The sequence below is a fragment of the Halichoeres trimaculatus genome, unplaced genomic scaffold (genome assembly GCF_033239565.1).
Source record: "Halichoeres trimaculatus isolate MK-OKI-2021-1 unplaced genomic scaffold, fHalTri1.1 fHalTri1_scaffold_12, whole genome shotgun sequence".
Classification (NCBI taxonomy): Eukaryota; Metazoa; Chordata; class Actinopteri; order Labriformes; family Labridae; genus Halichoeres; species Halichoeres trimaculatus.
Window position 1 is genome coordinate 9,194,190 of NW_027437190.1, and position 16,636 is coordinate 9,210,825.

The 16,636-nt window shown below is 39.3% G+C and overlaps 1 protein-coding gene across 1 annotated transcript in view; it reads right to left on the reverse strand.

Annotated features, from left to right (window-relative positions):
- The window catches only part of me1 (malic enzyme 1, NADP(+)-dependent, cytosolic), a 117,196-nt gene that overhangs the window by 23,303 nt on the left and 77,257 nt on the right, over positions 1-16,636 (reverse strand). Inside the window, exons 4-5 of the mRNA XM_074683631.1 lie at positions 6,763-6,838; positions 4,648-4,809 (exon numbers count right to left, since the gene is read on the reverse strand). Coding sequence (XP_074539732.1) covers positions 4,648-4,809; positions 6,763-6,838 — 238 coding nt within the window. The remainder of the gene's footprint in view (positions 1-4,647; positions 4,810-6,762; positions 6,839-16,636) is intronic.

The window sequence follows — 16,636 nt, forward strand, 5'->3', positions numbered from 1 at the left end:
AGCTTCCTTTCGAACAGCTACAGGGAGCCCGCCAGTCACATGACCTGAGCTCTGTCTCTGATTGGACAATCAAACGATCCCAATAACTTCTAAACGGTGGAGTTAGAAAAAAATTCAATCACCGAACAGTGTGTGCTGATAGCAAAATCAGTGTTTCAGACCTAAGCCCTTTAATTAACCTTTTTTTTAATGCTGTAAAAGTCTGTTTTTATGGCTGGGTGTGAACGTGACTTTCAGTTTTCAGCAGCCAGCCTCAAGCGTATTCTTTTTGAACAGCAACTTTTAGCACTTCTGCACAGGCTTCATTTTTCAAAACTGTATGTTGCCTGTTGGTCCTATCTGCAGATACAACTGAGAAATGGGACTAATTCTACATTTTTCAAGTTTTTAATGGGCACAACCCACATATTTGGCTTACAAGTTGTTTGAAACCATTTAATGGTTAATAGACGAGGTTTCCAATGGTATAAGATTTGTTACCAAGAAATGTTGCTTTAACAAAAAAAATAATCCATCAAACACAAATTTATCTTCCTTTTTGTGCTAAATTTAGTTGAAAGTTGAAAGTTGAAAGCTCAAAAACTAGGATCTCTACAATGGAGTACCGTTAAACATTTAATAATCAGCTGATCATATGTAATCTAAAAAAGATATCTTATTTATTAGATAACATTACTCCATCTACATTTTCAGCATTTAGCCAAACTCCTGTAGCAAAGAAATTTGAGTATAGAAATCAAAAAACCATCCCTGATTACATCCATCTTACTCATGGAAGAAAAGGCTGTTGATGAACATTTTTTTTTTTACATTTTCTACAGTGACACTGCTTACACAAGATGTTTGAGTGAGCCAAACAGTAAACTCAAAAGGTAAAAAACAGGCCTGCCGGAAACACAGTGATGCTAAATCCATTAAATAATTATACTTATCCTTTCAAATAGTCTAAATATGGGTCGGTTAATTTGGGAGACTGCCACTGGATTTGTTTTTGCAAAAAATAAACCCAGTTTGCCTTTAAAGCCTCCAACATAACTGCATCAAACACAGAGCTGGAGCCACACAACAATTAACTAAGCTTAACAAAGCAGTGAAAACAGCTGGAAACAGCAGGCCCAGCACCCTTCAAACATAACATTTACATACCAGCACCTCCAAAGTTTGATTATTAACACCTCGTATATCGCTTTTTAATCCTTGTCGCCACTTAATGTGGATTTGTTTTCAGGTAGTGAAAATTAGGAGCTTTGCCTACAACACCATTCATTGTTTGTGCAGGACTGAACAAACTGTTTACTGTGTGGTAACCAGTGAGTCAAATAGGTGTCAGCAGCAATTACTATTAAACCCTGACAGAAACAAGCTCAACAACTAACACACGGATGTTAAAGTTGTATTAAACTTCTTATCCAACCTGGAAAGAAAGAAAAAAAGGAAGCTGACGCAGACATGTTCACCTATGGATGAGAGGTGCACATGTTCGTCTCACTTTGGCAGTAGGTATATATGGTAGATTAAGACTAGCTGGCTGGGTCAAACACTCCTAGGAATCTTGTTAAAACTGTGTTGTGATGTCCATAAATGTCTAAAACTGCAGGAGTAAAGAGAGAGTCTAATCTGCAGATGGTATAACAATCCAAAACCAGAACCGAACAAAAGGAGTGGTAGACAATGTGGAAACTTAAAATGTGTAGAGATGCCAGTAAAGGATGAGGTCAAAAGGTAGAGCTGCTTATAAAGATTCAGAGCTGAGGTGGAGGACTTGGCAGAATCAAAGATCATTTTGCTTTCTTAATCCGTTTCCAGGCAAAGAAGCCTGAAGTTGCAATTTAATATCTTTTATAAGCTGTCTGGGAAGAGTGCGGTGATCCTGTTGTCATAATGCAAAGGATTACTGCGACCTGAAGGATTTTGATGAAGTGTTTATTAGGTAAGAGCTCTCATAGACTCACTCTCGGCCGTTTAAGATCCTATCACCTTCATGCAATCAGTGGCGTTTATCCCTCTCTTTGAGCTGCCAAGTTGAAGAAACGTCCATACTTTTCTTTCAATTCTTGCAAAACTTTATTTGCAAACTCATCGATCATCTGCAACATCTCTCATCCTCAGAAACTTGAAACATTTGCTTGGATTGAAACTGAACTCCAGGTCTGAGTCATGTGAAGCCCTTCTTGGAAAAGGAAGGATAGTGAACGTCTGCCAGGCTGAGCTCAGCTGTGTTGGGCACACAGGCATCTGAAGCTGCCACGCCTTTGGCTAAGACTGGAAGTTGTGTATATATAGAAGAGCAGGCAGACTATTCTTAGTCTGTACAATGCTACAGATACACGTGCCGCCCTGCCCACAGTCTGAATCCTCTCTGAGATATTTGAGAGAAAGGGGATCACAGGTGGGTAACTCTTTGTTTGTCTCAGTGTCCTGCCAGAGGGGAGAGGTGCTTTCCCAGCTGGCGTCCAGCAATGGAGCTGCTTACTTCACTTATGTAAGGGGTGTTTCCTGGCTGAAGAGTCTGGGTTTTGTTTTCTTTTTCTTGGCTGAATTCTGGACAAAGGTCTACCTGGCTATGATTGATATACAGCATTTCCATCCTGGCAAACTCTATCCTGCCCTCCTGTATTTTATTAAGCAATATTTTTTGAGTTTGAGGGCTGGGGCAGTAGAGTTGAGCAGGAAGCACATTTTATGATTTTTATTACAGACCATCATGTCCTCATAAAAAAATGTTTCCTTCACACACTCAACATGTGAGTTGATAAGTGGAGGAGAGAAAAGCGTCAGTATCTAAAGATAAATGTTTAAATAGGCCAGGTGCCAACTTATAAATGTTTCCAAAGTTTAAAGGTCCCTTTTTACGCAAAAATGACTTTATCAAGTCTTTTAGTTAAATTTGTGGGTTTTTGGTTTTCCTCTCAGCCCACAAAATGTGATATTTAATGACAAAACCTGTTCTTAGTTGTGCTTGTAAAATCCTGACCTGAAACAAGCTGTTTGGAATTTCTGGGATTTGTTGACGTCAGAGATTCCCTTTTTTGACCAATCAGGAGCAAGTCTGACCTGATTGGTCACCCGGAGCAGATACCCCAAAACCCCCTCCCTGCTCACCTTCCTCCCCGCTGCTGGAGAAAAATCTCAGGACCTTTAAAACAAATGAATAAATGTCCCTCCTGTCTCTGTGTTAGCTTCAGGATGCTAACTGTAGCTGCAGTTAGCCTGTTGTTTTAGCCTGTAATATTACGGTAAACGAGCTTTGTTGTTTTCTAAACATTGTGCACTCTGAGCTCGTGGGGCCGCTCTCAGTGACGCGGAAGAGAGGGCGGTATCAGCGGTGGATCATTTACATATGAAGGTCACGCCCACTAAATCAGAGCGTTCTGAACAGAGGGGCTATGAGAGCCTGGAAACAATGCTGCTGTGCTTGATTTATTGGCTTTTTGGACCAAAACATGTTACTACCATTTCATGAAGACATCAATGATCCATATTAAACTGCAGAAAAGGAGCATGATATGGGACCTTTAAAAACTTTGTAACATGGAAAAATTTTAAAAGTAAAGTCCTAACTATGACAGGGGAAAAGGGTAAAACACTGAACCTGGATTTGTCTAAAGGTGACAAAGTTAACCTGTCAGCAGCTCTGAAGCACTGACAGGTGAACAATTTGAAAGATGTAATGCTATAATGAAGCGTCCTTCTCACAACAAGTAACCATGAGCTTAAACTCTGGTTGACCAATCTTTCCTGATTTCTCAAAATAAAAGCCCCAGTCTGATTTAAACCATGGATTCTGAGACTTTTCAGCTAGCAACCCCAAAAACAGTAGTGCTGGACAGTGGCATGCACAGGCTTATTGTATGGGCAAGGGTAAAGAGAAAAAAAATTACAAAGCACAAACAGTTTATTATCATCACCAAAGGGGGCACTAAGTTCAGTGTGTCTTTGTGGGCACTTTAGTGCAGGTTTTTAACCAGCTAAGGGTGCAGTTAAGTGGGTTTTGCCAACCAGGATGGCACAATGCTTTTCAATAATTGGGCCATGAAGGGGGGCAACAACCTTCTACTGCACACCTCTAGTGCCAAAGATTGGTGACCCCCCTGGTAATAGACCAAACCAAAAACAGACTAAATAAAAAGAACCCTAAAAAGACCCCAAATACTTAATTTCACTGATCAGTAGAAAATTAGTCTACCTTTGTTCACATAACGCTGTGTCTCTCATATTAGACCGCCGCCATTAAGAGCTAAGAGAATTGTCTTTTGACTACTTTACTGAAGATGTTTTTGGCTTCTTTAAAACCCACAAACTTAATCAGCTTTTTTTTTGTGCTACCAAATATAAGAAATGTAAGAAAACAGTGCAAATGTATTGATAATAGAACCATTTTTGTTCAGAAGGGCCACAGAATATTCAGGTGGAAAACTTGTAGGTGGGTGTGCAAAGAAAAATAAATTAGGGAGAAATCCCTCTGAATCATTCTTTAACCCATCAGAAGTTTAACTGGTGTCTGTCTCTTGAGTAACCCTCCCTCCTCCAGTTGTTTCCTTGGTTTGGGGATGTTTTTTGACTCAGCTTTTGGGTTGTAGGATGGTAGGTGTGATGTAAAAATGACAGTATATACCAAATTACTTATGTTACGACATCTGCTCTTACCTCATTGTCTGTTCCCACATCCAGCATAACGGGCAGGCACTGCTGTGGTGGCACACCTCCACAGGCCGTGTAGAGGGCCAGCTTCCCAACAGGGATACCCATACCAAAGCAGCCCAGGTCTCCAAGCCCGAGGATCCTCTCTCCGTCCGTCACACACACCGCCTGTCGATCAGACTACATGTCAACAAAAACCACTACAACAAACACCTCTGCTGTACAAATGTGTGTAAATTTTCCTCCACATGAAGGAAATTCTTATTTTAGAATTTCATGGTATTTTTACTAGATCCATTAGGAAAATAAATGAAGCAGCAGCTCTGCTCTCATGTCTCATTAAACTGAACCTTTACCAAGACAAATCCATCCTGCTTCCCAGGAACACGATTTTTTCCCTCCGTGAAGGCCAGGTCCTCTCACACCCTCCTGCCTTTCCATTCACTCCACTTTAAAGTTATTAAGTAATAAATATGCCCTCTGGGATGACTCTGCAGTATGAATAATATCAATTGTATAACGGCTAATATCAGCAGCAGAAGTGTTTAATTTGAAGTGTTCCTAATTCTGACTGTTTCTAATTTTCCAGCACCACTATGACGCAGATAACTCTGGCTCTAAGTTTTTACAGCCCCGTTCATCTCAATCTTAAAGTTTTATAGAGTGTCATTAGTTTTCCCTTCTGAACTTTTTAAAACCTGTAATAACCATACTCGGTGTCATAAATACCCTTTCCTTCAACTATCACCTTCTCAAATGTGACAGAAAGGCTGCCCAGGCTCATCAGTCGCTGACTGCTCAGGCTCCTGTTTGCTCTCTCTTTATGGAAATGTTAAAAGTAGGCCACATTAGGTGAGTGTGTGATAAGACCACCCTGACAAGGAGAGGCGGTATTTCAGCACCCAGGTAAATGCCCTGCTGATGACAGCTTTGAGCAGGTGGCTGAGGCTGCAGGTAACTCTGACATGCCAGGAATGCCTGCTGGATTCGTCATTTTAAATATGACCAGATTATGACTTTGCACATAGCTGCCCAATTCAGGAGATTAAAAGAGATTTCTGGGCTTTTGGCAAATACAACAGGTCAAGAAAAAAACTGCATCACCTACATTCTTAGACGATCAAACAGCTCATTAGGTGGCTGAAACCTCACAACTCAGTCATAACATTGAAGTATCATCTCCTCATAACAAATTTTTAAGATTTAATAAAAGATGAAAACACATTTTACATGGGATCCACAAGTTATAATTTCACACTCAAAGAAGCTGAACAAATGTGTAGCTGTTAAAAATGCGTTGAACAACATTAGAGCGCTATGTAACAAAGGAAGCAAGGTTTGCTAGAAGATTTTTGGACCACTTGTTCCCTGCTTCCTGTCATTTTACAAATTATTTATTGGAGAAACAACAATGTGTTGTAATCATAGACTGTAAAAAAATGGATGTCATCTTGCTCAGCTCAAAAGTGAGGTCACCATGGAAACTGCTCCCCCTTGTGACTGGCTGCAGTATACGTCAAAAAATCACTCTCCAGTCATTCCAGAATTGCTATGGCCAAACTTTAAATATTAATACACCTCTTTGAAAAGTTTCTCACGTCTGATTGTTGTGGTGATTTGAAGATATCATTGGCTGCCTTGTATTCAAGTCCTTTTTTTTCTGAAAAGTTAAGTTTTCAGTAGTTACATGAGGTTAAAAATGAGGCTTTACGTCACGTTTAACGAAGATTGGAAGCTGCCGTTCTCGTGTATTTTTTTCGGGGATTGTAAAATATGTCGAGAAGCAGAGTCAAGAAGTAAAAAGGTCTTTCTTTAGAAAAAAATAATTATTATTTCTGTCACCCAGCTCCACTCAGATTCTCCCAGAATCCCTCATCGTCTCTACTGCGCAGACTCTGGCTGCACAACTGCTACAATGGCTGCTAGTGACGGGGGTATTTTGGCTTCAAGACCGCACAATGGTAAATGGAGGAGCCATGCTGTCTACTCTATAGTCTAGTCTACGGTTGTAATAATCCATCATAGTCATGTGACGCTGTGTTTTGGTGTTGCAGTGGAGAACAACTTTAGTTCAAAAGCTTACAATTAGATAAAACATTTGAAGTGCTGGAGTAAACTTACCCTGATGTCTTTTTCTGGCCAGTTTTGTAAAATAGTAGAAATGTGGCCTCGGTCATGAATAGTGATGAACAGCCCCCTGGAAAGTGGAGACAAAAATACAACTATTTAACATGTGAAGGAAGACGAGGGAAGAAACACACTTGCAAATGTTAATATCATTAAAAAAAAAATCATATTCATATTCAGAAAGCATCACAGAACACCAAGCTGTAGTCTTTCTCCTTAACACCTCCCAACCAGGCTTTAACAAAGTAAATTATTGAATGAACCTTTTCATCAAGAGTGGAAACATAAAAACTCAAAATCACATGAAAGGCACACACATGAGATTTGAGGAAATGGTTGTTGAGCTGTACCTCACCAACTGTTTGAAGTTAAGATAGCGTTTCTCCTCTGCCTCTCTTTCTTCTGATGAGATCTTTATTGAGATCTCGTGGAGCCTGGGATTTTAACACTGAGCTATGGGCCTCACCAGGGAGTTTTTCTTTGGACCCTTGGGGCTCCCTGTATGTTCATTTTTACAGTCTCCCCCTCCCTCCCCTCTCCTTGCAGTCCATGGCATCAAGATCCTTCCTCATGGCCCAATATCCCAGGATAAAGAGATCATCTCTACGTGTGGGGTCCAGCTGTTGCCTCCTACACACTCATGTGGTAACAGTATGGGAGATGAATCAAGCCTAAAGGCAAACTCCAACACAGCGAGGTTCAGCGTTATCAATACAGACTCCGTCAATGACACACTCTGAAACTCTGTATCAGAAACAAATGGGCAATGTCACAGAGACTACATCCATTTATTATACAGTCTATGACTGCAGCCGAACAAACTTAAGGAACTGTGAGGACTATCTGTTTAGGACATGTACTCAGTTTCCCATGAGCACTATCACCCAGTGAGGTGAGGAAAAAAATGATCTATCAAGTCCTCACAGAGTCTTCAAAATCTATCATATGCAATTGATGTATGAATGCTGAGAATCAGTATGCATGTAAAATGTAATTAATTGGACTGTCCTCATTCAGCCCATCCTAAATATAATGTAGAAAGAGACCAAAAAGTGCCACATGAAAACGCTGCAGTAAGTCAAAGATGAGATACTCTTATGAGTTATCGTTAAAGTTGGTAGTTATATTAGGTCATTGCTGGGTGATACACTGGAGCAGGACTGAGTTGAGCCAAATACCAGTCAATTAGAAAGATACCAAAAACCACACCACTAACATTTATTTTTATTTAAAAAAATACATTTTCTCTGTTTTTCTGATTAATTAAGTCATTTATTCTACCCATATTATTCTTATTACTTTAAAATGTTGGTATTCTCACAGTTTATTTTTCTCAACCTTTTCTCCTTAAAATTTAATTTATGAATATGTTTTCTTTTTACTATTTTAATACTTACTTTTTACTTTTAAACTATTGAAGACATATTTTTCATATTTGCCTCACATTAGTTTACATTATGTTTTGCCAGGATTCAGTTTAAGATATTAAAGTTAGGCTGCCGGTGACTTTTAGAGTTGATTTTAAAATTCTTATGTTTGTTTTAAATGTTTAAATGGTCTTGCTCTGCCTTACCTCTCTGAGCTTCTTCACCCCTACTCACCCTCTCGGTCGGCCGACCAGCTGCTCCTTCAGGTACCGAGGTCCAAGAAGAAGCTCATAGGGGACAGGGCCTTCTCTAATGTTGCTCCCTGAACAGTCTTCCTCTGTACGTTAAAGAGCCCCCCCCACTGTCCACTTTTAAAACACGTCTTAAAAACCATGTTTATTCTTTGCCTTTTAACCCCAGCGAGACTAAGTTTCTTTGCCTGGTCTTATTCTCTTGTATTCCCTTTTATTTGTTTTTATTTGCTCTTAGTTGTTTTTACAATTTTTTCTTATATGTGTCTGTTTTTTCTTGTATGTTTTTATCATTTTTTTCTTGATCCACCTGTACAGCACTTTGTTTACAGCTGTGGTGGTTTTTGAAAGTGCTCTATACATAAAGTTAGTATGGTATGGTATATTGTACTTTTCATCACTTAAGAGCAATTTTATTACTGAGAATTAACTGGTAATGTAAACTATCTGTACAGTTTTTGTTTAGGTTGTAATAATTTCATCAATTTTAACAGTTTTAACCAGTTTTATAAAACAAAACATGGCTTTTCAAATCTAAGTCCCAAACTTCATACTTCATTAGAGGGAAAGTAAAGATGAACCAAAGTGATCAACCTTCAGCTTCAGAGAGATATGAATGGGTCAAACAAACAGCTGTTCATAAATTTAACTGAAGATCACAAAAGTTAACTTAAACAAAATCCTGGAGTTCTTCAGAGTCAGTTGTTACCATCACTGTCTGCACAAAATATAGTCACAGTTTGTTAAATTGTTGACGTTTCAGTCAGGACACAAGTGGTCAATAGGCTGACAGAGCAACACTATCCTCCTCAGAGCCAAAACAAACCACTTGAGCACATATTGCACATGTATACATCAGACTGTGAATTGACTAGACATTAAAAGATCATAAACATGAATAAAGAATAGAACAATTTTCCCCAAGGATAACTTCACATCAAAACCACGACTTATTCTAAGCCGGAAAACACAATCTGTTTTAAATTGTGCTGGTCTGCAGAGATGCAACACTGGAGTCCACCAGTAGTTTAGCTTACATAAGGCAACAAACAATAGGCAGTCTGCTCTCCAAAGGTAAACACTGTCTCCTCCCAAAGCCTGACAAACAAACAAACCAGTTTGATCTAATAATCACTAACTGAGTTTCTTTTAATGAAATCCTCCAGTTATTTACTGATTTTAGTTTCTCTGGGGTGTCTGCTGCTGAACTCACTTTTATATCTTTCCATATTCAAGGATTACTTTCTTAATCTATCACAGGTGATGATAGCAGAAGTCACGTGTTAATATCTGGTGTGGAATTCTGGCAATTTCAAAGCTTCTAAAACAAACACTTCTTCTCAAGCAAAGACTTCAGCAGGTCACACAAAGGCCACAAGCTTCAGCAGGCTAACATCTGGCTTTTGTCATTTTAACACATCAAGCTTCCTTCAGATGCACGGTGGGGGAATCACTGTTAAAAGGAGACCAAACGTCAGCCCAGATGTAAAGGACTGTATGGAGCAGAGCCAGTTCTGACTTAAAGGAGTGAACGTGAGAATGAAAGGAGAAAGATCGAGGAATGTGCAGCGTGCTGTGTGTGTTTACCTGGAACCAGGAGGACATGAGTCACGACCAGACTCAGCAACATGAGGAGGATTTGGAGAAAGAGCTGCAGAAAGACTGAGCCCACATTTTAACAGTTGAGAAAACACTTTAAGGAGATGGATCTTTGGAGACAGGCAGGGCGACTGTGAAGCCTGATCCCCGTCACCCTGAAGGTTACCAACAACATTTTATGTCCATCTTGCTATTATTCCTCTCCTCCTCCACTTCTCATTACTGCAGACCTCTGTTTGTAGAGGAGCAGTCAACCCCGTGACCTTTGACCCTGACAAGTAAAATGATGTAGAGCTGCCAAAGTGGTGGTGACACCTTTTAAGAGTCGGAAAAACAAACACAGAACACTAACTCTGCTCGGACATACTGGCACATATTTGAGCATCAACGACAGCAAGACACTCAAAGAAATCAACCGACACTCGTGACGTCTGCAGCAGAAGAGTTTTAACTCGCCAATCAGAGAATATTATTCTGCAGTTATATGAGTCTCATTTGCCATGATAGTGTGTCTAATATCTTGTCAGTGAAGCTTTTACAAATACAGAAACTTGAAAATGCTCATTACTGATTATCAAAAGCCAAAAAGCAGAAAACTACACTCTGACTCTGTGCAGTATTAGAGTCCTGGGAGATGGAACAACTCACACAGCAAGCTGGTGATCATTCAGACAGGGGCTGAGAGTTGTGAACAAAACACAGGGTCAGGTAGTCTTCTTGAAGTTTATGACAAGGATAGAGAGTTGGGCTAAGTTGTGATTTCTTAATATTCAAATATTCATCTTATAATGGGAAAAAAAATAACAGTTAAGTAGTCCTATAATTGATTGGACTAGTCCGGGGTGTACTCTGCCTCTGGCCCTAAGACAGCTGGGATGGGCTCCAGCCACCTGCAACCCTAAACAGAAGAATAGCTGATGTAACTATTTTCTCATATGATTTTTTTTCAACTGTTTTGACCAGCCCCTGGTGGTAAAGTGATATAACTGCACTGTAAACCCCAAAGTCCAAATTAGCCAATTGGATTAAGCTATGAAAAAACTTTTTTATTTTGTTAGTAAGTTCAATTCACTCAGATGTCTGAGTTTTCAGAGTTGAAACTGATGATTTCTTTGTAGATTTAACTTTTGTTACTGTTTAAGTAGGTACAACTTAAAATCACTAGTTTCTGTGATTACGTTTTGTGAAGAGGGGGCACAGTGAATATGAGACCCTGCTGAACTTCAGGACGTGTAGCAGTGGCTTCACAGGTTCTCTATGTTTCGCATGACATGGGCTGTTTGTCTGTGCTTCACAGCATGGACCAGCAGTCTGTGCTCCTTGTGGCATCGAACAGCTGTCCATGCTCTATGTGGTGTCAGCCGACTGTGTCAAAAATGAATAAAATATCTTTTTACACTTAATTTCAAAATTGCCCAAAACTAGCATGATAGTCTAGTCAAACATTTCATTTATGAATTATATTAAATGACGAAAAAGAGACGAAAAAATTACAAGAAACTGACAACAAAGAGAGAGCTTCTGTAACAGGCAGCCACAACGGGGCGGCGCCTATAGCTTTACATGACAATTTATTCCATGACAAAATGACATACTCCTGCATGTTTAAACGGGTTTAGGAAGAAACTCTACCAAAAAAAAAGAACAAGAATTGAAGTCAAGTGCAAATTTCACCTGAAAAAACTGAAATATACACACAAATCATACCTAACTAGCCCTCAACAGCTTTGCACAGTTATTAAATCAGTCATTGAATCACTGTCCTCTGATATCTGGTAAGGGTGCATTTGATTTATCAGAAAACAGTTAGCTCTGATCCCTACATCAGAGATGAGCTGTAGTTTTCTGCAGCTGCACTATCCAAAGAGATCTGATGTGATTTAAAGTGAGCACCAGCTCCACAAGCTGTATGGACTGATAAACTGACTGTAAGGTATCAGGTGACGACAAGCTTTCCATATCTACTGAGTTTGCTGCTGAGATAAAGAAAGGAAAGATACTTTCAGAAGAGTACTAAAGAAAAACAGAAAGAGTTTAGAGTTACTGTCCCACATAACTAGTTACTTTTACCATGGTTAACTCAGTCACTGAGCTAGTGATTCAGATTTTTTTTTTTTTAAGTTATCAGTAATTGTTGTTCAGTAACCTATTTACAGCAACTTGTCCAATTTTGGTTATCATGGCAAAAATCAAGATGTACAGAAAGTCTCTTAATTAATCTTACTGGCAGTAAACAGCAGCTGTCATGGGAACGAGTTTAATATCAAACCACAGTCTTCAGCCTGCGTGTTTTGAGAGAGGAGGCAAAGAGAAGGATGTGTTTTTACATATTTGGTGTGAGAACATTGTTGAGAAATGAAGTCATAATGGCCTGACTGACTTTCGGCTGGAGGTTACTGTTATTTTCTGGGTTAGGGTTTGGGTGAAAGGAAAATTCTTCCCTCTGATTAAAGTTGTTTGGCCAACATAAAAGAAAAGCCACAGCGTATCCTGCATCATTTCCAGTCTCTGCAGACTTCTGGAGAAGGAGAAATGACATTTGGTTATCCTCCTCAGTGCTCGTTCCAAACCTCTTTTATCAGAAGCACACGCTCTGTGCTGTCAAATGAAGCAGTTTGTCTTTCCTGGATAGCAACAATGCTCACAGAACGGTTTCTTTAAATATGAATCTGTACTGTTTCTGCTTCATATAACTTACTTACACAATAACTGTAAGCTTGTTAAACTTTTTGGACATGTCTTTCTGATGACATGCTGACTGTGTGTTGCTTTACTTCCAGCCAAGTCTTTGTGCAGTAAGTATTTATGGCTTTGAGCTGTCTTTGTGAAGCTGTTTATCCACGACTTCAAGCACCCATAATATTTTCATTTCACCATATTTGAAGGTGAAATAGTTCCTCACAGTCAAAGCTGTTCTCAGGATCTTTAAAGACTGACTTTTTAAAATTTATTTCAGTGTTTCCTGCGAACAAAATGGTTTGTTTGTCTCTATTTCTTTTCTCTACATGCATTAATTATTTTTTATTGCTTCAGTTCTCAATATTTCCAAGTCATGACTCCTAAAAATAAACATAGAAAGGTTTGCAGTCTCATCCCACGTGGGTGCAGTGCAGCATCACCGCACAAGCCAGGAAGATCACTTAAAGCTGTCACATAGAAAACATACCCCCAGAAAAAGCACTAAGAAGAAAGTATGTCACTGGTACAGAGAATGTGGTGTAAAAAACGTTGTTCAGACATTTTTCTTTTCATTTTCAGCATGCTTTTATAAAAATATTTTCAACCATCTAGCGAGCCCTAGGAATGATCTCACAACCCTCACCTGGGTCATGACCTCAAAGCTGAAAAACAGTGTTTTAAAGTAAAATCTTATTTAGAAGTCATTAACCTTTAACCAATTACTCACTGCAACTATTTAAAACAGGATGTTTGGATGCTGAGGATGCACTGATCCAAATTGTAAGGTCCTAATACCTGATCTTCATATTGGCTGACTGATCCAATCCAACACTAGTATTACCATAGTTTAACATTCTTTAATTCTCAATATAACCTGGCTGTCATTATTTATAGACGAGGAGGATTTGTTTTAATTGCACTCCCTTGTAACCATCTAGCCCGCACACTGTGGTAAATTACTTTTAGTGAGGCGTTAGCTTGTTTTGGAATTAAATGGAGGTCAGATCAAAACAAGGTGAGGTATTTATTAGCGCAGTTACATGGCAATATGGTTTGAAATGTGACATCAAGTAATTGTAGCAGCCAACACACAACAGTAGTTTGGAAGCTATGGAAGTGGGTTGGAGTCAACCTTATCACAAACAGTGTAGCCCCTGTGTTAGCCTTTAGCTTGGGCTGTATCTCTCTCCAGTTTATCTTTCCTCTGCTCTTCCGTCCTTTTTCTGTCTGATGGTTAGGCTTCTGTGTTAACCATTACTACAAAATTAGTCACAGAAATCTTTTTCAGCAGAGAAAAACACACTCATCCCATTACTGAACTTCATCAGCCAGCGTGGTGTTGTCATAGAGACCTAGAAGTGCTGTAAATCAATACTGTCCTGCTCAACCTGATCAGAAAGCTAAGAAGTAGCACTTTAAAGTAACCTGTAACCTGTAATATTGGTGCTGATAACCTCATTTTAAAGAGTGGATTATGATCAGGCATATATCTAGAATGGAGACTTTTTCAAGATCACTTTCAATCTCCTCACAGCCTCTTTAAAGTGTCTGTCAGTATTTAATGGGATTATAAGCCTGCAAATGTTTGATGAGTAAATATAAATAGGAACTACAGTTTAACTGTGAACCTCAGCTGTGGATAAATAAGTAATACATTTAAATGAACACAGAGAAGGATAGAACTGAGTTGAATAGATCTGTCCAGTGGATCGGCCTATTGTCATCTTTATCAGATCTAACTGCTTGAGTCTGTATTGGAACCAATACAGACTCAAAAAGTCCATGTTGATGGTAAGATGTAACTACACACTTACAAGATGAAGTTTGACAAGAACTACTTCACCGTCACACACCTTTAGGAAACACAGAACTTGGGTAACTCCCTCTTTGAGTGTTCATATTTCTTTAGAGGACACATGGAATTGAGTGCCTCTGTGTGTTTTTGCATGCGTGCCTGACTGCTGCAGCAGGAATAACCACAATGAAAGGCAGTCGCCTCATCTTTCTAGATGAAAAGAGGGACACAAAGCGCAGAGCTGCCATGTCTGGCTCCTTCTGTCAGAGAGTGTGGCGAGAACAGGGCGGGTAGAAAAAACAACCTGATGGCCTGAACAAGCAACCAGTGCTGACCTGCAGCCTGACAAAAAACACACCCAAGGGACTGTGGAAGCAGCCGTGGCCAGCATGAGGAAAAACTGGTTTCCACACCATGACCCCGACACACACAGAGCCCCATGAGGAGGCCAGTCTCCAATCACTGACCCGTGTCCACAAAAAACACTACGAGCCACCATTCTTCACCCCCACAGCATAACCTTAGTCTTCATGGTGCTGGACGCCCTCAATTAGCATGCCACACAAGGTTCAACTGACACAGTGGACACAAATCACAGAGAATGAGTGTGAAAATTGTGTGAAAGGTCACAGTCACGCACGGTGAGATTTCTCCAACTAATTAAGCTTAAATCTGCCACAACAGACAGGTTTTCATGGTTGGTAGGTGTCCTCTGGGATTAAAACAGACAATCTGAGAATGTCTGGTGAGAGCTGAATGAAGCTAACATCTTGTGGTGTGACATTGCTGAAGGCGAAGAGGTAAATGTCAGCTTCCGCCTCTTAGGTGTCGATGAAGCTCGAGCTCTTCATACAAAACAAACTGTTTTAAAATGTCACTGTAATGAGGTCTTTAGATAACTGTTGGGAAATAAAGTCAGAGCTCAAAGTTATTTACTTATTGTGTTATTTAACTAAAGAGGGAATTAAGATGAATGAATTATACCTCAATCAGCAACAAAGGATCTTATGTAGTCACTTTGACGCCAGCACTATCCTGATCTAGTAGTTATCTTTAACCTGTGGTTTTACAGCCATTTTAGTGTTTATAAAACATTTTATTTGTTACCTAATGAAGCTGGTTATGGCGCTGAAATGGATTTCTCATTTAGGGATTATTCTTTAGCACATAGATGTGCTAGATACAACAGAGTGATGGTAAAATTGGCTCTAAGTTGTCACATTTTCCATTAGTTAATTGATTTATTTATTTATCTAAGAATGTATTTTTTTATTTTTGCAGGAGCTGACTTTTTACAAATGTTAGATGGCAATCCTGGAGCCAAATTCTGCAGCAAGTTGAAGTGAAACCTAATTACTTTCTTTGTTTGCCCAAAGCTCTTTCTCATCACTCACACATTGTCTGATGATGCAACATGAAAGAAGTTATACAAGCCATGTGCAGCTACATGCCTCTCGTGTGAGGAGCATGACAGTATCTATATCAGTGAATCTTTTTGTGTGGACTGTTGGTGCACACGTTAAGCTCTTTGAGTGATGTAATCCCAGGTCAGACCTACAGGTTTCAATGAAACTGCACATGACTGAAGACCACATATACTAAGTGATAAAGAAAATATTGCAGGTGTCACAGAGCATCTTAAGTACATAATGAGCTCATTAATCCACACAGCTCAGGATGGATTCCAGGCAGCAGAGAAAGGTCTGAACATCAATTCACTTTTAATAGAAAAGAAATACATCTGTTCATGGCAGCCAGGGGTTGTAAGTTCAGATCCATGACTTTTTCAAAACAGGTTCAAACTTGAGCATCACTCCAAAATGAGCACCCGATCCTTGTGCCAGGCCAGCTGCTGGAGCATATGAGACATCTTATTATTAAATCTGGGAGGATCAAGAGGCCCTCACTGGAACAAAAACACAACTGCCAATATGATAACATTAATTTTCAGAGTTTTATTACAGGAGATAAATCTAACTCGTGTTAAAAAAAGGTCAAAACACAGAACAAGATTTAAAATAAATCAATATTACAAATACTTGAATATTCCTTTACTCGATGCCTCTGCTTTGGATTTGACTTAAAATATATTGTATAGAAAACAGATATTATTAGTTTGGATAAACAATAACCTTATCTGAAATAGTTATCAGGCTTGAGCTTTAAAATAATGATAA